Raw genomic sequence first — 24484 nt, forward strand, 5'->3', positions numbered from 1 at the left:
GGTGTAGAAAAACACATACATCATACTAATTGTTTAGTCCTGTGAGCTTGAGGAACAGAACATCTGTGTTTAGATAACATAGGCCTGTGATAGAGTCAGTGGCACCCTATCAAACATGCTTGAGATTCCTGCCCTGCTGTGGGAAAGATCAAAGTGATGTCTGAGAAATACTCAGAGCATAGAGATGCTTAGGTTGTAATGATACAGGGCAGAAATGTTTAGGTTGCAGTGACATTGTTTAATTTAGGCCTGAGTACTCTGTATAAACAATGCATGCCTTACTCCTTGAAGAGGAGCTAACAGACTGATAAAAGGTGAACATCCAGCCCAGAAGGTGCTGAAAGCTGGACAAATGACAAAGAAGCATGAAGTTAACAAAGATCTAGGGTAACTAGGAAAAAGGTAAAGGCAGCAGGGGGAGATCCCAACCACCGACTCAATTCAGAACCAAAAAGACTGCAACCCCCCAGCTTGCAAGCATGCATAGTTAAGTAAGAAAGGAGTATACCTCTAAGATAAGCATATAATACAATGAACCAATCAGAATTTCTTTGTTTTTGTAAGAGTATATAATCCTTGTGACTCTGCTAAGCGGTGTGCCAGCTTTGTGGAATTATCACCTAGCACCCATATCTGTGAAATATGCAATAAAGACAATACCTCTGCTCTGTGTGTATATTGGCGTACTACACACCGGGTAAACGATCTCACTTTTGGGACAACAAAAGCACAGTGGAAAACTATGCCTCTGTGAATCCCTGATATACAGGCAAAAGCAGCAGGTTTGGTAACATACTCTCCAGCAAGGACCGAGCTCCACGATGCCTGCATTCCTGCTTGTGTGCCTCTGCCCAGATACTGCTACGAAGATCCCCCAGTTCATGAGGTAATGAAAATAAATTTACTCTTTGCATTTCATCTGTGGTTTTGTGGTTGTTCCTGCGTCCTGCCTGTGTCAGCTCACACACCCCTCAAAAACTATATGCAAAAACACAGAAGTGTATTTTAAAAAATAATCTAAGAACACTGCAACAGAATATTGCAGGGAACAGAAACAGGTAAAACCTAAAGGCTCAAGACTTGCAAAAGATGATTGCTTCCTTATACTGTCTGCTGTTCACCTCTGCCTTTAACATTCTTTAGTAGTCAGAACACAATGACATAACAATCACCCACCTAACACTGTCTAAATACCAGAGATATACAAAGCACAAAATCAAATACATTTGTAATGAAAACATTAAAAAACCCAAACTGAATGCTTACTGAGCAATCACATTTGCTCACATTAAACAAAATGAGGTCTTGTCTAGTCTTTTTTTACTTTTTTTAAAGTTCTTTGCATAGTGATGTTTGAGTTTGGAAAAGACAATCAAATAACGTACAATGAAATGTATTGCGTTCTACTGTTTATAATTACTTTTAAAGAAGTTTATCCCAATACATTCTGATTTCTTTTGGATAAACTCTTCCCTACATAAAGTTTCATTATATTTTCCTGCACTCAAACTCACATTTTAACTTCTCTTTTGGAGATTCAAAATCCAAGGGTCCACATAGATTTCCTCCTTAGAGCCTGTGCTGCAGCAATTGCCATGGAATAACAGTCACACACAACATATCACGGCAGTGACTCCCCTGGAAGTCCTTCCCCCATCAGTCTTCCTCACTCTCCTATTACGAAGGTTAAGATACACACTATTTTAATTTTCTATCCTAAATCCATATTCAATATGTAGTGTCAACTTCGATTTGGAAGCATCCTGGATTTGAGCAAATACTGTAATTGCCTTTCATGAAAATCAAAAAGCTTGAAGCAATTTCTTTACTGCTTTGTAATACCTTTATTCAGGGGCAGAAGAAGAAAAAAAGGAAGATGACGAATTCACCATTCTCTCAAGTTACCGTGACTATAATCCCTTATTGATGAGGCAGATGTTTTTATTTCTCCTTCACAGCAACACTTTCCAAGCAAGTCTTTCCCACTCACAGTAGCAGAATATCTGGATAAAAAGCAGTAAAGAACCATAGAGCTATCCCTCAGTTCTTTTAGTACTTGACCATTAACAAATACTAAAAAATGAAAAAGTAAAACAACACAGTTGAAAATTGAATTGGTATTGACTAACTGAACACAGCCAAAGGGGAAACCTTCTGTGCCTTTGTGCAATTATTAGTAAAATTAAGGTTTTACATGTGAAAATTAAGGTTTATATGAAAAACGTAGCAGTGTTCACCCATTGAGGGAAAGCATGAAATCAAAAGGAGCTCTGAGGATGGGACACAGCTGCAGTAGGCAGGCGAGGAATCCACTCACACAGCCACTCCCTGCAATGTACCATAGAGGATGGAGCGGAGTGGAGACTCCGTGGCCCTGCTCCGTGATGATAAAGCGGGAAGAAATGGTTCTCTAGAAGTGATAAGCAGCTCATCTGGCCCCCTGAGCCAACAGGTTTTCGAAACCTTGCCAAAGTGCTACCCTCTCGTGAACTTTGCTCATTTTAATATCATTTTAATACCAAAACACACCTCCACCCCGAAGGCTACCCGCCTCCGAGGTGCGACCACCCCTCTTCGAGTCTGCGCTCTTGATTTTTTGTAAACTATACCTTTAAATGTGAAGCAAGAGAATTTTACACCAATCATGATAAAAGGTATGTATGACTACAGTCACTCAAACTCCACCTTAAAGGTAGAAAGGCTATAAAAATAGCCAGGGAAATGGGGGATTTTCGGAGAAGAAGATAACACCGTAGATCTTCGGAGGAAAAGAAGATAACACCATGAGCAAGTCAAGGGAAACTCCACCTCAGACTGCCTCCGACAGCCGGGACTGGCCGACGGGCTGAGCCTTGCTTCTCCCCGCCTTGGGACGCCTTGGGTGAGACTTAAACTAAGAGCTTTTCTCGGGAATAGTTACTCCCTAATGTTTATAGCCAGGCTGTATTATTATTTATAACCTTTTCACGCGTTTCATATTTGCACGTGCTTTCTTGCAGACAGTCACTATCACCGGCAATTCAAAAAACCTATGTACCTGTTGCACAAATAACACTGCACTGTTCAAGTAGCCAGTTGTCACAGTTTCTCACTGAACGTGACCAAATGCGGCTGTGCTGGTTCATGAGCACGACTGGACTGAAGGTGCAGACTGCTATTAGTGTATCCAGAATCATGGTAGTTTAATATACGTATTAAACGCGACTGGACTGGTAGTGGCAAATTGGACATCACTCAGGATTTAAACCTAGCCGCACCTAGCCTCTCACTTCGGTGAAGAGAGTTAGAAAGCAAGGGGGTTTATTATCTGCCAAATTAACGCAACAGCCTTATAGGGATATCCAGTTTTGTTTTTTCAGAGGAAAAAACTTTGCAATTTCAGAAGGTTCTTACGAAAGTTTTGAAAGAAAAATTTTCATTGAAATGCTTAAGCTGAATATAATAAAAAGAAAAATTTCCACATCCTAGACAATTTTTCTTTTTTAATTATTAGTCTTCCTAAGGCTGGAGGAAAGAGAACAATAGTCCACCCTGATTAGGCTGCACACAACCAAAACACTATTCTGAACAGCGCAAATAATAGACTGACTTCATACAGACATCTCCTTTGTGTCCTAAGCAGTCTGTACATCCAAATACACTCAATCATTTTTCCTCTCTCTTTATGCCACTCCCATAAAAAAAAAAGTAAATATTCTGGCTAGTCTGGAGACTCCAGCAACCCTGAAAACTGTATATACTGTTTCAGAGTAAAGTACGCTTAACTTTCTGTAAGTATCATCACCAGTTCAGATGTGTCTCCTCTACCTAGCCAGCAGTTTTCAGTTTTCACTCTCCTATATCTCCACATATGAAAAAAACTGGCCAATATGTTCAGAGGGAATGGAACAGCAGACGTGAAGAAATTGCAAATATATGTAAGTTAAGTTTTCATAGGGAACAGCTCTGAAAAACAGGTTTAAGTAGGGCATAAAAACACTAGATCTAGGAGGCTCCTAATGAATCTTGCTCACCCACTGTCATGGTTCAGTCTGGCTGGACGCCAGGTGCCCCCCAAAGCCGCTCTATCACTCCCCCTCCTCAGCTGGACGGGGGAGAGAAAATATAACAAAAGGCTCGTGAGTCGAGACAAGGACAGGCAGAGATCACTCACCAATTACTGTCATGGGCAAAACACATTGAACTTGGGGAGGAAAAAAGTTTAATTTATCACCAATCAAATCAGAGTAGGATAATGAGAAATAAAACCAGATCTGAAAACACCTTACCCCACCCCTCCCTTCTTCCTGGGCTTAATTTTACTCCCGAATTCTCTACCTCCTCCCCCTGAGCTGCACAGGGGGAGTCCTGGAGAAGCTAGCTGATCATGGTTTGGATGGGTGTACTCTTCACTGGGTAAAGAACTGGCTGAATGGGTGGTAGTGAATGGAGTCAAATCCAGCTGGTGGCTGGTCACCAGTGGTGTTCCTCAGGGCTCAGTTTCAGGTCCGGTCTTGTTTAACATCTTTCTCAATGATCTGGATGAGGGAATTGAGTGCTCCCTCAGTCAGTTTGCAGATGACACCAAGTTGGGGGGGAGTGTCGATCTGCTCAAGGGTAGGAAAAGGGATCTACAGAGGGACCTGGACAGACTGGATCAATGGGCTGAGGCCAACTGTATGAGGCTCAACAAGGCCAAATGCCGGGTCCTGCACTTGGGTCACAACCACCCCATGCAACGCTACAGGCTTGGGGAAGAGTGGCTGGAAAGCTGCCCAGTGGAAAAGGACCTGGGGGTGTTGGCTGACAGCTGGCTGAACATGAGCCAGCAGTGTGCCCAGGTGGCCAAGAAGGCCATCAACATCCTGGCTTGTATCAGGAATAGTGTGGCCAGCAGGAGTAGGGAGGTGATCGTGCCCCTGTACTCGGCCCTGGTGAGGCGGCACCTCGAGTACTGTGTTCACTTTTGGGCCCCTCACTACAAGAAGGACATTGAGGGGCTGGAGCGTGTGCAGAGAAGAGGCTGGTGAGGGGTCTAGAGAACAAGTCTTACGAGGAGCGGCTGAGGGAGCTGGGGCTGGTTAGTGTGAAGAGGAGGCTGAGGGGGGACCTTACTGCTCTCTACAGCTACCTGAAAGGAGGCTGTAGCAAGGTGGGTGTTGGTCTCTTCTCCCAGGTAACTACCGATAGGACGAGAGGCAATGGCCTCAAGTTGCATCAGGGGAGGTTTAGATTGAATATCAGGAAAAATTTCCTCACCAAAAGTGTTGTCAAGCATTGGAATACGCTGCCCAGGGAGGTGGTGGAGTCACCATCCCTGGAGGTACTGAAAAGACGTGTAGATGTGGTGCTTAGGGACATGGTTTACTGGTGGACTTGGCAGTGTTAGGTTAATGGTTGGACTCAACGATCTTGAAGGTCTCCTTCAACCTAAACAATTTTATGATTCTATATGCCAAAAACTACCCACTAGCTTAGACTGAGATTGATCAGTGATGCATCCTTGACTTGAAAAGAAAGGAGAAAGGCCAATGTCACTCCAATCTTCACAAAAGGGCAAGAAGGAAGACCCAGGGAACTACAGGCCGGTCAGCCTCACCTCCATCCCAGGAAAGGTGATGGAGCAGCTCATCCTGGAGGTCATCAACAAGAAAGTGGAGGAAAAGAAGGTTATCAGGAGTAGTCAGCATGGATTCACCAAGGGGAAATCATGCTTGACCAATCTGACAGCTTTCTACGATGGCATGACTGGCTGGGTAGATGAAGGGAGAGCCGTGGATGTTGTCTACCTAGACTTCAGCAAGGCTTTCGACACGGTCTCCCATCACAGCCTCCTAGGGAAGCTCAGGAAGCGTGGGCTGGATGAGTGGTCGGTGAGGTGGATAGAGAACTGGCTGAATGGCAGAACTCAGAGGGTTGTCATCAGCGGCGCTGAGTCTAGTTGGAAGCTGGTAACTAGAGGTGTCCCCCAGGGGTCAGTACTGGGCCCAGTCTTGTTCAACTTATTCATCAATGACCTGGATGAAGAGTTAGAATGTACCCTCAGCAAGTTTGCTGATGACACAAAACTGGGAGGAGTGGTGGATACACTAGCAGGCTGTGCTGCCATTCAGCGAGACCTGGACAGGCTGGAGAGTTGGGCAGAGAGGAACCTGATGAGGTTCAACAAGGGCAAATGCAGGGTCCTGCACCTGGGGAGGAACAACCCCATGCACCAGTACAGGCTTGGGATGGACCTGCTGGAGAGCAGCTCTGTGGAGAGGGACCTGGGTGTCCTGGTGGACGACAGGTTAACCATGAGCCAGCAGTGTACCCTGGCTGCCAAGAAAGCCAATGGGATCCTGGAATGCATCAAGAGGAGTGTGGCCAGCAGGTCGAGGGAGGTTCTCCTTCCCCTCTACACTGCCCTAGTGAGGCCCCATCTGGAGTACTGTGTCCAGTTCTGGGCTCCCCACTTCAAGAAAGATGAGGAGCTACTGGAGAGAGTCCAGCGGAGGGCTACAAGGATGATGAGGGGACTGGAACATCTCTCCTACGAGGAGAGGCTGAGGGAGCTGGGCTTGTTCAGCTTGAAGAAGAGAAGGCTGAGAGGGGACCTAATAAATGCTTATAAATATCTCAAGGGTGGGTGTCAGGAGGATGGGGCCAGACTCTTTTCAGTGGTGCCCAGCGACAGGACAAGGGGCAATGTGCATAAACTGAAGCATAGGAAGCTCCAGCTGAACCCGAGGAAGAACTTCTTCCCTCTCAGGGTGATGGAGCTCTGGAACAGGCTGCCCAGGGAGGTTGTGGAGTCTCCTTCTCTGGAGATAATCAAGACCCGCCTGGACAAGGTCCTGTGCAGCCTGCTGTAGGTGACCCTGCTTCGGCAGGGGGGTTGGACTAGATGATCCCCAGAGGTCCCTTCCAACCCCTACCATTCTGTGATTTTGTGATTCTGTGAAAAAGAAACATCTATTTGGCATTCAACCACTATTTTTTTCTTTAATGGCAGCCTGGCATACCAAGATGGATCAATAAAACAAAGGTGAAGAAAACACAGTGGAACAGATAGGATACCAGATTTGATATCTGAGGGGGAGAAGATCACTGGAAAGGACTGAACTTATTGTTGCTGGTCTGCATCACTGATAGATATTTTCCAATTGCAGGGCAAGTTGTTCTTAAAGAAATATACTCAAGCCTTATCAAATAAATTAAAACGTAGTGCTAAGATTCTAGTGAATCTCAGTGCATTCACTAGAACTGAGATTTTTCATACATTTTCGCAAAAATGCTGTAGGTAATATCTGCACATCTCTTTGGCATGTCCTAATCTATTCAGAGGGACACTGACCGGCTTCAGAGGTGGGCCTCTGTGAACCTCATGAAGTTAAACAAGGCCCAGTGCAAAGTCCTGCACTTGGGTCAGGGCAATGCCAAGCACAAATACAGGCTGGGCGGAGAACAGACTGAGAGCAGCCCTGAGGAGAAAGACTTGGGGGTACTCGTTGACAAGTAACTCAGCATGACCTGGCAGTGTGCGCTGACAGCCCAGAAGGCCAAACATATCCTGGGCTGTATTCCCAGCAGTGTGGGCAGCAGGTCAAGGGAGGGGATTCTGCCCCTCTGGTCTGCTCTGGTGACACCTCTCCCCAGGAGCCCTGCGTCCAGCTCTGGAGCCCTCAGCAAAGGACAGATGTGGACCTGCTGGAGCAGGGCCAGAGGAGGCCACAGCAATGATACGAGGGCTGGAACCCATCTGCTGTGAGGAAAAGCTGGGAGAATTGGGGCTGTTTAGCCTGGAGAAGGTTCCAAGGAGACCTTACTGCAGCCTTTCAGTACTCAAAGGGGGCTTATAAGAAAGCTGGAGAGGGACTTTTGTCAAGGGCATGGAGTGACAGGACAAGGGGTAATGGTTTTAAACTGAAAGAGCGTAGGTTGAGATTAGATATAAGAAATTTTTTACTATGAAGGTGGTGAGGCCCTGGCCCAGGCTGCCCAGAGAAGCTGTGGCTGCCCCCTCCCTGGCAGGGCTCAAGGCCAGGTTGGATGGGGCTTGGAGCACCCTGGGCTGGTGGAAGGGGTCCCTGTCCACGGCAGGGGGGTTGGAACTGGATGAGCTGTAAGGTCCGTGCCAAGCCAAACCATTCCATGATTCTATTCACAAGAAGAGAAACTACATTTCTAGATCTCTCATTGAGGATGAAGTGCCTTCGTGGATCCTCATGTATTCCTAGATGGTCATTAATCTTTAGCCTTAAGTGTTATTTAAACTTGTTTATTTGGAAAAAAAAAAAATGTATTGCCTCCTTCTCACCAAATCACTAGAATTAATTAGCAGAAATTTCAGCTAAAACACTTTTATTAAGTGGAGAAAGGTCCAAATACTTTATTTATTGACTGTAAAGGCACATCTCATTTAAAATTTCACTTGAAGGAGGTGACAGAGTGAAAAATAAACTAGAACGTCGCATTCTTTTTACTGGTAATTTTGTGTAGAATGAGCTGTAAAGTTTTTTTATGTCACCATAATAATGCAAAGAATCCAAGACATATATAGCATCAAGTTATTTTTACCCATTTACCTAAGACCTTTCACCTTAGGATCAGTATGAATAAAATGGAGCATGCCCAAAGAATGCAACATAAAGGAGATAAGAAGCAGAGTGAGCAAGCAAGCTTCTGATCCAAATAAGGAGATAAATCAAAACAAAACAGATGTAAAACTAATAAAATTAAATATGTGTCCAGGTGATGTACAGCTTAGGTCTATGACTTGCTACTATAATAAAAATGACTGATTCCAAGAATTAAAGCAGGTGTCAAAGGAAAGATCCAAGCACTCACAAAGATGACACAAGGTAAACTTTTATAACAGTCAATTTTAAAAGCAGTTAAGCAGTTTTGAAATAGATAAAAACATTTTTTAGTAGCTTGTGAAGCCCTAAACATTTCATACTAAACATCAACAGCGTGATATCCCTCCATTAAATCCAAAATCCACTAAATAGGGAACCCTGTCTCTCTTAATAATGTGTTTTCTGGAATCAGGGATTCTTGAAAAAACATTCCTTGGTTTATGCAGTCCTTCCAACAGAAGACTGCCCATCACATATGGACTCTGGAATTCACTTGTTTCACTTAGTGGAAAGACTGTTGTCATTTTGTCCACTTCAACTCACTTGGAAACTATGCAAATGTCAGTGTCACTGAGTACCTGCCAGATCCATGATGGTTACATCTTGTGTACGTTGTTTTTTTAAAAATTCTTTGTTGAGGCCTATTTCAGGCCAAAACCAAAATTTTGATTTAAAAAAAAACTCTAGAAAACAAAGGCTGTTTTTCTGGACAGCTTTTACTGCAAGAAACCTTCATTGAAACAGGTCCTCGATTAGCCCCTTGCAAGATTTTTCCATGCGTCATCTGGTGTCAGTAACTGAATAAGACAAAATTCTGAAGCAGAGATATCATTAATTTCATCCATAATGGAAATTCTTATGTTCAAGAACGGCAGCAGAAGCCGTTTTTTATAAAGAACATCTGTTTAGGAAGTTGTCACATTTGCAGATTTCAGTTCTGTCCCTTCCATCCCATAAAGTAGAACCTGGGTTATTTTCTGCATATTATTTTCTTGTCCATACGTATCACTCCCTTTTCTTTAATCAACTTTCTCAACATCTTAATCTAAAAGTATAATTTTTGAACATCATACAAGAACTTGCTAATACCCTAATTCTACATCTGTGGCCAAAAACTTTGAAAGACTGATAATTTTTACTACTTAAAATATTGCTTTTCTTCCAAACATGATGAAAACCTGCAATTAATTTAAATAAACTACTGGACACCTAATGTGACATTTCTAGCTTTTTACTCTTGTTTTTTAACTCAAACCTAAAAATTAGAAGCTTGTTATTAATTGATGCTTAAGAGTCACTATTCAGTTGTAAGTGAATGGAATAAACCTAAATGTTCTTGTAGGATATTTTAAAATGCCCATTGATTTTTTATGTGTGTTGCATGTTACTGCAACACATAATGATAAACTTTAATAAAAACCACAAACAGTATATTAAAGAGCCAGGATTAGCAAGGATGAATACTCACCTTTCTCTTATAAAGTCTGCTAAGTCTTTTGTTGACAAATGTCCGTGTTTCATGTTGTGATAGAGGACATCAAAGCCATTGTTCCTTTCCCCCTAGAGATTAATAATAAAAAGACGTAGAACTATGAAACACAACATGCTAAAACAATTACAGAACGAAGTATAGAACCTATGCATTTTAGTAACTGATCAAGTTTCACGAAATGAATGATTTCTAATGCTTCAGCTTTTTACCAATTGCTGTTAGTTCCCTTCAATCCTTATATATAAACTAAAATCACCTCAGCAGCCACTACTACCCTTTGAATGACAACTTTTCTATTAAATATTTCTAGACTATAAAGCCATTTACTTTCTAGATTTCTACGGGTCTTGTACTCTTTCACTTCCCATCTTATTTAACGTACACTTAATACAGCATTCCATCTTCATTCCCTCATATCTTTCATTATTTCCCATGAAATAAAAATCACACTTTGGGATCACTGGATATCCCACCTCCCCAATTCTTCATACTTCATGGATATTTCTCTGTTTTTTTGTAAAATTGGTAAAAATCACTAACTTCTTCCTTCTCACAGGTAACTTCCCTTTGTCTATTCTTAAGTTATGTTTTAAAATATTTTCCAATGAGTAAGGCATATCTCACCATTACAACTGAGACACTGCCCTAAAAACTGATTAATAAACTGTCATGGCTTAACCCAGCAGCTGGCAGCTAAGCACCAGACAGCTGCTTGCTCACCCCTCCCCTTCCCCCCCAGGGGGACAGGGAAGAGAATGGACAAAAGGGGAAACTTGTGGGTTGAGATAAAGACAGTTTATTAAGGCAACAAAGGAAACATTAATACTACTACTAATAGTAATGATAATAATGATAATAATCATAAATATGCAAAACAAACTGAATACAATACAATTTTTCTCACCGCCTGATGACTGCCCTGAGCAGTCATCGTAGAACCCCAAACTTGCAAATTTCGCAAAATTCCCCAAAAAAAGACTGAACTCCTGGACAAGAGAGGATTCAAACTCACAGAAAAGAGAAGCAGAAAAAAAAAAGGATTCCTGTCCCCCGGCCAAACCCTATTCATAAATTCAACATGACATCCATCATATGGAATATTTCCATTGGCCAGCTGTCATGGTTTAGTCTGGCTGGACGCCAGGTGCCCCCCAAAGCCGCTCTATCACTCCCCCTCCTCAGCTGGACGGGGGAGAGAAAATATAACAAAAGGCTCGTGAGTCGAGACAAGGACAGGCAGAGATCACTCACCAATTACTGTCATGGGCAAAACACATTGAACTTGGGGAGGAAAAAAGTTTAATTTATCACCAATCAAATCAGAGTAGGATAATGAGAAATAAAACCAGATCTGAAAACACCTTACCCCACCCCTCCCTTCTTCCTGGGCTTAATTTTACTCCCGAATTCTCTACCTCCTCCCCCTGAGCTGCACAGGGGGAGTCCTGGAGAAGCTAGCTGATCATGGTTTGGATGGGTGTACTCTTCACTGGGTAAAGAACTGGCTGAATGGGTGGTAGTGAATGGAGTCAAATCCAGCTGGTGGCTGGTCACCAGTGGTGTTCCTCAGGGCTCAGTTTCAGGTCCGGTCTTGTTTAACATCTTTCTCAATGATCTGGATGAGGGAATTGAGTGCTCCCTCAGTCAGTTTGCAGATGACACCAAGTTGGGGGGGAGTGTCGATCTGTTCAAGGGTAGGAAAAGGGATCTACAGAGGGACCTGGACAGACTGGATCAATGGGCTGAGGCCAACTGTATGAGGTTCAACAAGGCCAAATGCCGGGTCCTGCACTTGGGTCACAACAACCCCATGCAACGCTACAGGCTTGGGGAAGAGTGGCTGGAAAGCTGCTCAGCAGAAAAGGACCTGGGGGTGTTGGCTGACAGCTGGCTGAACATGAGCCAGCAGTGTGCCCAGGTGGCCAAGAAGGCCAATGGCATCCTGGCTTGTATCAGGAATAGTGTGGCCAGCAGGAGTAGGGCAGGGATCGTTCCCCTGTACTCGGCCCTGGTGAGGCCGCACCTCGAGTACTGTGTTCCCTTTTGGGCCCCTCACTACAAGAAGGACATTGAGGGGCTGGAGCGTGTGGGAACATACTATATTAACGAAGGTCATGATGTTCTTGAGAGTTTCTGAACAAGACTAAAATAAGGACTTTATCACTTGCAACAGAGGACTTTGGTAGAACGCCCGGAGCAAACGAAGGAGAAATCATACACAGTTAAGCTAGTCAACTGAATGTTTAGAATAGGCACGTGAACAAGGTATGTTAACGAATAAGCATTGGGGCTGGAGCGCGTGGACAGCTTTGTAAGGGTATAAAATGCAGCTTTCTGATAAATAAAGGGTCTTCGATTTGGATATCGGAGTCCGTGTCGTCAATCTCCTCAGGAGCGTGTCCAGAGAAGGGCAACGAGGCTGGTGAGGGGTCTAGAGAACAAGTCTGATGAGGAGCGGCTGAGGGAGCTGGGGTTATTTAGTCTGGAGAAGAGGAGGCTGAGGGGGGACCTTATTGCTCTCTACAACTGCCTGGAAGGAGGTTGTAGTGATGTGGGTGTTGGTCTCTTCTCCCAGGTAACTAGCGAGAGGACAAGAGGCAAATAATAACTAGCAAATGAGGTTTGAGGAAGCCAGATCCAATTTTTTTAAAAATATCTGTAAATGCAAAAAGTAAACAATTTTAACCCGCTTTCACTCCTATCTAACCAGTTTGAAGCTCAGAATAATTTTGACTACTGGTGCAGTGATAGGTACCTTATTAACTTTCTATATTTACTCAATATAGACCCTGAATGCCACTGTGTTATATGAAGGAATAAAAAGGGGAATTGAAATGTGAAATGATAGTTGAAATTAGCCAGACTATTGCTGCTGTAGGTATTTTTGTAAAGCCCTACCCTTATTAAGTTTAAAATTAACTACAGAAGCTAAAAAACAGGATTTTGAATAATGTGTTGTTTCATAATAAGGACGTACCTGTCCAAAGTAGAACCAGAGAGTGATGAATTTTAAGAATAGCTAATGAGCTATGAAAAGCTGCTGAGATTGCCAAAAGAAACAGATAACTAGGGGAAAGGTAATTCTGGCAGGGGGAGATCGTGACCACTGACTCATAGACCACCTACCTCAGTTACACCACCGACTCAAATGATGAAGAAACTGAGCATGCATACTAATTTACATGCTGGTCAAAGAGACTGTAACCAATCATTTAATAGAATTACAATGCATATGTATTAGGAAGTTGAATATGGTAATGTTAAGTGTATAAATGACTGTCAATTTGTGAAGGGGGTGTGCTGTCTTGGGACAGACACCCACATTTGTGCAAATATGCAATAAAATACCTCTGCTCTGTGTGTGTATTGGCATACTGCACATAGGGTAAACGAACTCCAGGTTTTGGGACAACAACTGCATTACAAAATCACCAGAATAACTCTGTAATTAAGACCTTACTGATATTTTCAATCAGAATACAAAAAAACCCTCTTAACTACTCCAAAGTTGTTATTGTGCCCAAATTTGGAGATAAACTTTTACAAATAAGTGTTAAGCATTTCTTGCAGAAAAACTAATACAATTCTCCTTTATGAAGTGTTCTTTCCCTTGCTTTAAGGTATTTCTTCTACCTAAACCAACACATTGATCAAAATGTGCTGAACAGACTGCTGAACTTTTAAAAGCGACTTTTCATAATGAGGTAGCTTTTAATCTTTTCTTTACTGGAGCTCCATAAATTTCCTGCCAGTTTAGAAATACAGGAAGGGTAGCATAGCCATTATCCAGCCTCTGGCTGCAGCCTTCCTGAGGGCTGATAATCTATCAGAAATGTAACTTTGCAAACCTTTACAGAATGGAATGAGCCAGAAAAAAACCCAATTCCCATCATCATCTTGTTCCCTAACCGTAACTGAAGATTACTGCAAACAAACTAGTTTTTCCACTTAAATGAAATTTTCAAATCAGTCCTACTCTTGTTCTTGTCTTCACACCAAATAGCAGAAATCACAAGAGAAACAGAACAGATAATTTCCTCAATTAAAAGTCCCCTGAAAGACACACCTTTCATAAATTACAAATAGTATTATAAATAGTTATCAGAGGCTAAGAGCCTATGTGAAAAGTATATTAAGGTTTAAACAAAGCAGCAAGTCCAAAGCAGAATCCCAGATTTGAGTGCCTATGTGGCTTAAGTTTGGCAAAGCTAAAAGATACTTTCACTTGCAAATATAATGCCAAAAGCAGCCTACCTTACCAATATCAGGCTCTACCCTATGAGCACAAACATATCCATTACAAAATTGTTCAGTTATTTACAAGTTACATGATCAAGAGTACTGATGATTAACTTGATGACAATTCTATAAATTACATTATCTTCTGCTCATGTTTGGAAACATATATGTACCTATCTCAAAGTATGGTATCTCAGTGCAGAAAACAAATTTTTCTGCTTAGGAAAAGCTACATGGCCTATCCAGAACTACTTCATTTAGCAGTTATTTTCATGAAGAGTAGCTCAAACAATTCATACACCGAACAGCAGAGTTAAGGCTCTCTATTTAGGACAGAGACAGAGATATATGCTACAGCTAATAGGAAAAAAAAAAAAAAGTAGTTCAATTGACAAAAAACATGTATAATCTATGTGCACATCAACCATCAACATTGTTTATTTGCATTTTGGTTTTTTTTTTCTCAATACTACCCCTCCCAAAACACATTGTAAAAAATTCTGTACATGGAAATTGCACGTCTAGCCAATTTTTCTTCATTACATGTTTTTACCTGCTCCTTCCTGATGGCAACAGTAATAGCTGGGATCACAAAAAGCCCAGTACCAGCATACTTAAAAATAAATAACGTGAGGAAAAATCTCATTCCCTAACTATTGCACTAATTAGTCTTGAAATTGTATGAACTCAATCTTAAGATACATACAGTTTATATTGTATACTGCACAATCACAATTCAGTCAGCATGACTAAGGGACCCCAGCTCATTGCAAGGAGGACAGCCCCCACCCTGAAGAAGAAAGGATACCCCTGGACTCCCCAGATCCCACCAGTGTCTCAGGCACTCCAACACCTCTGTGAAACCCTTCCAGGGTAACAGACAACCCTACCCGAGAGGATGCAATACTGGACCTGATGCTCACCAATGCAAGTGAGCTCATCGGTGACATCAAGACTGGAGGCAGCCTGGGCTGCAGTGGTCACACATTGGTGGAGTTCACACTCCTGAGGGATATGGGAAAGGTGAGGAGAGTAGTCAGGACCCTAAATTGTAGGAAAGCCAACTTCCAGCTCTTCAAGGAGTCAGTCAGTAGGACCCCCTGGGAAATGGTCCTCAGGGACAGGGGGGCAGAATAGAACTGGCAGATGTTTAAGGATGCTTTCCACAGAGTGCAAGAGCTCTCAGTCCCCAGATGTAAGAAATCAGGCAAGGAAGGCAAGAGACCAGCATGGCTGAGTCGAGACCTGCTGGTCAAACTAAAGGGCAAGAAGGAACTGCACAGGCAGTGGAAGCAGGGACAGGAATTCCGGGAGGAGTACAGGGATGCTGCCCGGTTATGTAGGGATGGGAACAGGAGGGCCAAGGCGTGGCTGGAGCTGAACTTGGCAAGGGATGCACAGAATAACCAGAAGGGCTTCTAGAGGTATTTCAGCCACAAAAGGAATGTCAAAGAAAGTGTACCCCCCCGATGAACAAGAATGGTGACCTAGTATCAACAGATGAGGAGAAAGCTGAGGTACTCAACAACTTTTTTGCCTCAGTCTTCACTGGCAACCTCTCTCCTCACCCCTCCCGAGTCGATGGACTGCAAGGTGAGGACCAGGGGGGAAAAGTCCTTCCCACTGTAAGGGAAGATCAGGTTCGTGACCACCTGAGGAACCTGAACATACATAAGTCTAAGGGACCTGATGAGATGCATCCCAGAGTCCTGAGGGAATTGGCTGATGGAGTTGCCAAGTCACTCCCCATGATATCTGAAAGGTCATGGCAGTCAGGCAAAGTCCCTGGTGACTGGAAGAAGGGAAACATTGTGCCCATTTTTAAAAAGAGCAGAAAGGAGGACCCTGGGAACTTCCGACCTGTCAGCCTCACCCCTGTGCCTGGGAAGATCATGGAACAGATCCTCCTAGAAGATATGCTAAGGCACATGGAGGCCAGGGAGTTGATTCGAGACAGCCAGCATGGCTTCACCAAGGGCAAGTCCTGCCTCACCAACCTACTGGCTTTCTGTGATGAAGTGACTAGATCAGTGGACAAGGGAAGAGCAATGGATGTGATCTATCTGGAATTCTGTAAAGCCTTTGGTACGGTCTCCCACAACATCCTTCTCTCTAAATTGGGGAAATATGGATTTGATGGGTGGACCGTTCGGTGGATAAGGAATTGGTTGGAAGGTCGCAGCCAGAGGGTAGCGATCAATGGCTCAATGTCCAGATGGAGACCAGTGACGAGTGGAGTCCCTCAGGGGTCTGTACAGGGACCGGTGCTGTTTAACATTTTCATCAATGACGTAGACAGCGAGATCAAATGCACCCTCAGCAAGTTTGCAGATGACACCAAGCTGAGTGGTGCAGCTGACACACCAGAAGGACGGGATGCCATCCAGAGGGTCCTGGACAAGCTCGAGAAGTGGGCCTGTGTGAACCTCATGAGGTTCAACAAGGCCAAGTGCAGGGTCCTACACCTGGGTCGGGGTAATCCCCGCTATCAATACAGGCTGAGGGATGAGGGGATTGAGAGCAGCCCCTGAGGAGAAGGGCTTGGGGGTACTGGTGGATGAAAAGCTTGACATGACCCACCAATGTGCACTCACGGCCCAGAAGGCCAACCATATCCTGGTCTACATCAAGAGGAGCGTGGCCAGCAGGTCGAGGGAGGGGATTCTGCCCCTCTGCTCTGGGGAGACCCCACCTGGAGTACTGTGTCCAGCTCTGGAGCTCTCAGCACAAGAAGGACATGGACCTGTTGGAGCAGGGCCAGAGAAGGCCACAGCAATGATCTGAGGGCTGGAGCACCTCCCCTGTGAGGAAAGGCTGAGAGAGCTGGGGCTGTTCAGCCGGGAGAAGAGAAGGCTGCGGGGAGACCTTATAGCAGCCTTTCAGTACTTGAAGGGGGCCTATAGGAAAGATGGGGAAAAGTATTTTCAGCAGGGCTTGTTGCGATAGGACAAGGAGTAATGGCTTTAAACTAAGGGAGGGTACATTTACACTGGATATAAGGAAGAAATTTTTTACCATGAGGGTGGTGAAATGCTGGAACAGGTTGCCCAGAGAGGTAGTGGAGGCCCCATCCCTAGAAACATTCCAGGCCAGGTTGGATGGGGCTCTGAGCAACCTGGTCTGGTTGAAGATGTCCCTGCTCACTGCAGGGGGGTTGGGCTGGATGGCCTCTAGATGTCCCTTCCAAACCAAAGTGTTCTATGATTCTAAGATTCCCTTAGCTAGCATCAGAGAGAAGGAACTGTAGCAAGACCGACTCCAGGGAATTCTGGATCAAGAAAGAAGCAGAGGGATGATGATGCCATAGAATTATAGTTGCTTTGCAAAACAGCAGTCTGTGTGTTAGAGTAGCAATTGGTCAAATCATGTTGTACCTGAAGGCTTGAAGGGTATAAGAACCCTGTGTAAAACTGATATTGGGCAGAAATGCTTAGGTTTCAGTGACATTGTTTAATTCAGGCCTGACTACTCTGTATAAACAATGCATGCCTTACTTACCGTGCCCTTGAAGAGGAGCTAACAGACTGATAAAAGGTGAACATCCAGCCCATAAGGTGCTGAAAGCTGGACAAATGACAAAGAAGCATGAAGTTAACAAAGATCTAGGGTAACTAGGAAAAAGGTAAAGGCAGCAGGGGGAGATCCCAACCACCGACTCAATTCAGAACCAAAAAGACTGCAACCCCCCAGCTTGCAAGCATGCATAGTTAAGTAAGAAAGGAGTATACCTCTAAGATAAGCATATAATACAATGAACCAATCAGAATTTCTTTGTTTTTGTAAGAGTATATAATCCTTGTGACTCTGCTAAGCGGTGTGATAGCTTTTTTTTGAAATGAGCAAGTGGCTGCGTGATCCCAGTTGCCAGCAAGCGGCTGCATGGTCCTTGTCGGCTGCTGGGTTAAACCATGACAAATATATATAGCTGTCTCCTGACAACAAGTCATAACAGGAAACAAGACTTCAAATACAAGTAAACACTTCACTTACCGTCATGGTTTTGGTTAAAAGAGAACCGATTCTCTTTTAGTGAATCTTCCTTACAGCTAAGTTCTTCTAAGTAATTGCATTTTTCTGAACTTGGCTGCATATTTTACAGACACTGTCTGCTCCAAAGCTGATAACACCTGATGTTTATAGTTACACTGAGCTAATGGTAGGAAAGGAATGCAGAAAAAGGCCCCTGTTTATCACAGAATCACAGAATGGTAGGGGTTGGAAGGGACCTCTGTGGGTCTTCTAGTCCAACCCCCCTGCCGAAGTAGGGTCACCTACAGCAGGCTGCACAGGACCTTGTCCAGGCGGGTCTTGAATATCTCCAGAGAAGGAGAATCCACAACCTCCCTGGGCAGCCTGTTCCAGGGCTCCGTCACCCTCAGAGGGAAGAAGTTCTTCCTCATGTTCAGACGGAACTTCCTGTGCCTCAGTTTGTGCCCGTTGCCCCTTGTCCTGTCGCTGGGCACCACTGAAAAGAGCTTGGCCCCATCCTCCTGACCCCCACCCTTCAGATATTTATAAGCATTTATTAGGTCCCCTCGCAGCCTTCTCTTCTCCAGGCTGAACAAGCCCAGCTCCCTCAGCCTCTCCTCGTAGGAGAGATTTATGATTATTACTATAGCAGCCAAGGTCACCGACAGATCTCTTAGGTCCCGCAAGTGAGGAGTCGGAAGGGGTCGTACTTGCAGGGAGGGGCAGACAGGACAGGTGACCCAATATTGACCAACTAGGTATCCCATGCCATGCACGTCATACTCCGTTTAAAGCTGGGGGATCACAAGGGTCTCGCTCTCTTTGTCTATGGCCGGCTTCTGAAGAGGACCCTGCTCGTTGTTCTACCTGAGATCCTGATCCAGATCCTGATCTGTGCATTCCTGAGTCCAGTTCCGGTCTGCTGCTGAGGCCAGTCCGGGACTTCCTGGTGCTGCCTGGCAGCTGCTGGCAGGAAGCCAGCGCCCAGCACCCAACTCCGGGAAAATCAGTATCGGTTTTGTATATTTTACATGATTTCTCTTATTATTAATATTATTAGTGTTATTGTTAAAGCTGTTTTAATATTCCATTTGTAAGTCTCTCTCCCTTCTCCTCCTTTTCCCTTCCTCTGGTGGGAGGGTGGGGGTTAATAAGTGAGCGTCTGTCACTCAGTTTATTGATGCCCTGCTTTAACCTGTGACACTTACATAAGCCTACAATGAGGCATTACTGACAAAGTTTGCATACAAAATAAATTAACAGTCATGGAAAAAGAGGGCAGACAGTCCTTCCATATCCCTTCCTCGAGAACTAACTGTAATGATTTTCTCATGGAAATGCTAACCCTGTCAGCAATTGTGAAGTCAGAATTCAGCATTTCCATCACTTGCACATAACAGGAAACAGATTACAGGAACTCTGTTTTACTAAACTACTTAATAGACTTCGAAAAAATTTAAGAATAAGTTTGTGTTGCATATAAAAGATTATCCTGAATTTAAAACTTATGTTTGAAAAAACAGTCAGAAATTTCTGGACAATCTGTAGTAGTATTTATTTCCTACGTTTCTAATCAGATTGTATAAGCAGAAGCTCTGTCTACTTTGGACCAAAACCGTTCAACATTAACATGTATTAGGGTTAAAAGCTAATACTCTCAATTATAGCATCCTCTTTTTAGCCAAATGTAAACAAGTGTTTCTCAAGTATTAAGGTGATTCTAAAGTTCCCATGACCGGTCAAATACATACTACTTGTTGAGCTAGCGTGAGAAGCAAGATGAGGACAGCTGCAAATACTGTTTTGACAGAAAAACAGAACAGATGAGACAATAAAAGGCACATACAGTTCTCAAACACATTTTGATTTTGGTCAAACTTCAGAAGCTTGATGAGAGAAGTTCAGACAAAATTTGATATTTCCCCCCCCCCCCCCAATTTCAGGAAGTAAAGAAACATCTGACAATAAGCGAATTACCATCATTTCAACCTATGCTTTTATAATGTGCATTAGCACTGGTTAAGCATGCACAATCATCCTTCACCCCTACTCAACCCTTTAAACATGACCATATCACCACATTACACTGAATAAATGGAACAGACTGAGAAAAACTATACTTTCGATTATAAATTATATAGGTCATAATCTGCTTAATCCTCTTTTTAAAATAGCCTCCCAAGCCCACAACTTATTCTCCAGGAAACAGGCAGACAAATATTCAAACTGCAACATTTGGAAATGGTACTCAACCATAAAAAGTTTAGGTTCCTAATTCACTTCAAATTGTCATAAAATGAAAACTGGATAATCTCCAAATTAAGTTTCCAAACTCTAGTTAGACCTTACAACTGCCTACGGCAAACATGATATATCAATGGAATATGAAAAAAAAACTACCCCGCTTGTTAGATAAATGCTAAATAGGAAAAGCCTAGAAAAGAATGAATGTGAGAAAGTCACTTTCTTCAATTTCTGGGGTGAGAATTGTAAAATCTGTATCCTTTGCCTCTTGTTTTGGTCAGATCCAGAGAAGCTGTCCTACAGCTAGTTTTATGCTTGAAAGTACTACCTACAATATTCTGTCAGATAGGAGAATGAAAAAAACACAGCCCTGGTCAACACATTATGCGTGCAAGAATCTTAATACAGATTAATCATAAAGGCATGGAAGTCCTTTTGGTAGAAAAATTTTGTCTGTATCAAGAAAATTCCAGAGTTGTTCCAGAGTTACACCAACATGCCAAATAATAACTGTAAATTTTTTTTTTTGGGGGGGGGGGGGGGGGGGCACAACTCCTTCATATAGGTGAAATAAAGTATTTGCTAAAAATAGGTACAATTTTTCAACAACTCCAAGATTTGATTTATGCTGCTTAAAAGATACCCTATTTAATAATTTACAAATTGCAGTGCAACAGAATAGAAACTGGGTGTACGTTCCTGTAATTCTCAAATCAAAGTTCCAAATATTAACCAAAACCAATGTTCTCTTTACCAACAAACTTAGAAAGACATATACTAGTCATTATGGCTTGTCTATTTGTATCGCAAATTTCTTTTCATTCACTTAACTCCAGGTAAATTTAAACTCATTTTAGATGCTCTGATAAACATCATTGTCATCTTATTTAAACTGCTTGCTTCAGTTTCAAATAAGTAACTTGTGTTTCATACTTTCCACCCAGGCAATGATTTAATGAACTCTGTATACATGAAAGTATTCCTCTGATTAATATTCTGGTGTTATATTTTTGAAAGCTAGTTAACAGTAATTTTCAATTACCAAGTGTTTGAAAGAGCTATATATATATTGGGGGTTGGACTAGATGACCCACAAAGGTCCCTTCCAACCCCAAACATTCTGTGATAAAATTAAAAGCATCAAAAAAGTAGTCACCTGATGTTTACACTTGCAACATATCTTCTTCAGTTCTGAAAGCTTTGAGGAGTTTGAACACAAAAGCAACCTGGCAATTTCATTTTTCTTCTTCTGGCATCAATAAATTAAATAAAGATCAGCTCCAGAGAAGCTCTATGCATATGAAGGAGAACAGATACTTTTATCTATATCTAGATAATTAAAAATATTTCTTTGAACAAAAAGATGAAAAGTTGCCAACTCATACTAAATGGACACACAGAGGAATGAGACTGAGCAAATATTGCACAACGGCTCTCTTGAAACTGAGCATCCAACTGTATGCCAAGCAGAAAAGAGTAGCACTGCATAAACATGTGAATGGAACTCCAGGTGAAAGCATGACAAGTCTCATTATCACTTACATCACATAAGTGCATATGAGAATATAGCCTACACTTATTAGAGCAAGCCTCGTCACACAGCTAAGATAATTAACCCTGGACACAGCCAACCCTTACATGTTCCAAAAGAACTTGAAAAGAAAGGAATCTTTCTCACAGACATTCTCAAAAATCTACAGGTAACACCAGCGATTAAAAATATAAAATAAAAAGAATTTGTCAAAACCAATTTAAACACACATTTTTATATCCCAGAACTTCCAGACTTACCATGCACAGCATTACACATAGACCAATTTCAGCTATACATAGAACTCTCAACAGTTGAATCAAATTATTTTAAAACAATTAACAAATATATACTGACTAGCTTAGAAGTGACTTACTTTGGTTGACCTGAAACGGTTTAATAGATTCACAATTAACAAGAGTATCACCTGCACCAATGAGTTTAAAAATCAAACTTATGTCAAAGCTTATGCAACACTTCCTAAGTAGTGCTAAGAAAACAGTAAGTCAATGATAACAAATACTTTTTATTCTACTGTACCAGTATGAATGTACTCAAAGTGACAAAACCTATCTATGTATAATGGATTTAACTTATAAGAACACTTACTTTAATGTTTCAGACTAGCTACAGTCACAATGAAAACAGGTTACATTTCATGCAAGGCTCAGTAATCCAAATCCAGATTTTAAGTTTTTCTCCATGTATAACTACTCAATCAACAATATAATTATCTGCACAGAGACAACTAACAAATTCTATTTCTAAAATAGACTAGAAAGTCTGCTGTTTCTCTAGCTGGCTGCTGTTCAGACTGTGCCTTCTATCACGCAGATAGAAGTGAGATGTCAGTACAAAAGCATAAAGTTCTACGATGCAGTTTTGCTTTTGCATGATACAACTGTAAGTTGTTACAGTTAGTGCCATTCCCCCAAACAAATGCACTGTATGGGAGGCTTAACTAAGAGAGATCAGACTGCAGTAGAATCATAGAATCACAGAATCATAGGTTGGAAAAGACCTCTAAGATCATCAAGTCCAACCATCCACCCAACACCACCATGCCTACTAAACCATATTCCAAAGTGCCACATATACACGTTTTTTAAATACCTCCAGGGATGGTGACTCCACCACCTCCCTGGGCAGCCTGGTCCAATGTCTGACCACTCTTTCAGTAAAGAAATTTTTCCTAATATCCAATCTAAACCTCCCCTGACGCAACTTGAGGCCATTGCCTCTCGTCCTATCACTAGTTACCTGGGAGAAGAGACCAACACCTGCCTCACTACAACCTCCTTTCAGCTGTAGAGCGCAAGAAGGTCCCCCCTCAGCCTCCTCTTCTCCAAACTAAACAGCCCCAGCTCCCTCAGCCGCTCCTCATAAGACTTGTTCTCTAGACCCCTCACCAGCCTCGTTGCCCTTCTCTGGACATGCTCCAGCCCCTCAATGTTCTTCTTGTAGTGAGGGGCCCAAAAGTGAACACAGTACTCGAGGTGCAGCCTCACCAGGGCCGAGTACAGGGGCACGATCACCTCCCTACTCCTGCTGGCCACACTATTCCTGATACAAGCCAGGATGCCGTTGGCCATCTATGCATCACAGTGGCTGCAAGAGTAAGACCCCCTAGCCAAGGGTCTACCGCTCGTATCTGCACATCCTTTGGCACAGTAAACTCTCTCCCATTGTTTCTCCCTTAACAGACCACCGAGCACTGTGCGAGGCAGGGGCAGGGCGTTTCCCCCACGACCCAGCCCGGCCAAGGCGAGACGAGCCGCGGCAAGCGCAGGAGGCCACCGCAAGAGGCACAGAGTGCGGCGGCGGGGACAGCGGCCACCATCCCTCCGCCACGCTCCCCGCAGCAAGGCCCAAGCCCAGTACCCAATGTGGCGTAAGAGCCGAGGCTGCTCCTGCAGAAAGTACGCCGGCTGCACTGCATTGCACTGCACCACACCCTCCCTGTCCCACCCGCGACACGGAGGAACCGGCCCGCGGCACTTCCCTACCCAGAAGCTCTCTACGAAGTACGCCATCATCATTCCGGCTCACAGCAAGCTCGACCTCAGCCGCCGAGACACAACGGAGGAAATGGGCGCCGCAACGGCGCACCACCCTTCCTGTTAGGATACACCCACCTCCTTTCACACAGCTTCACTACCCCGGTCCTGCGCATGCGCCTAGCTGCCGCCGAACGCCGCGGCTCCTGCGCAGGTGCGTCGCACTTCCCCCCTCCCCCCCCCCCTCGGCGGAGGAGCGACACGCGCATGCCCAGAGCGCCGGCCCCACCGCAGCTAAGTCACAGACTCACAGAATCACAGAATGTTCGGGGTTGGAAGGGACCTCTGTGGGTCACCCAGCCCAACCCCCTGCCCAAGCAGGGTCACCTACAGCAGGCTGCACAGCACCGCG

The 24484-nt window shown here is 43.6% G+C and overlaps 1 protein-coding gene across 1 annotated transcript in view; it reads right to left on the reverse strand.

Moving 5' to 3' along the window:
* The window catches only part of LOC142365449 (F-BAR domain only protein 2-like), a 126372-nt gene extending 102168 nt beyond the window's left edge, over nucleotides 1-24204 (reverse strand). Inside the window, exons 1-2 of the mRNA XM_075446261.1 lie at nucleotides 24082-24204; nucleotides 10069-10160 (exon numbers count right to left, since the gene is read on the reverse strand). Coding sequence (XP_075302376.1) covers nucleotides 10069-10160; nucleotides 24082-24114 — 125 coding nt within the window. The 5' untranslated portion in view covers nucleotides 24115-24204. The remainder of the gene's footprint in view (nucleotides 1-10068; nucleotides 10161-24081) is intronic.
* Between the last annotated feature and the right edge of the window lie 280 nt (nucleotides 24205-24484).

The sequence above is a fragment of the Opisthocomus hoazin genome, chromosome W (assembly GCF_030867145.1).
Source record: "Opisthocomus hoazin isolate bOpiHoa1 chromosome W, bOpiHoa1.hap1, whole genome shotgun sequence".
In the NCBI taxonomy this organism is placed as follows: domain Eukaryota; kingdom Metazoa; phylum Chordata; class Aves; order Opisthocomiformes; family Opisthocomidae; genus Opisthocomus; species Opisthocomus hoazin.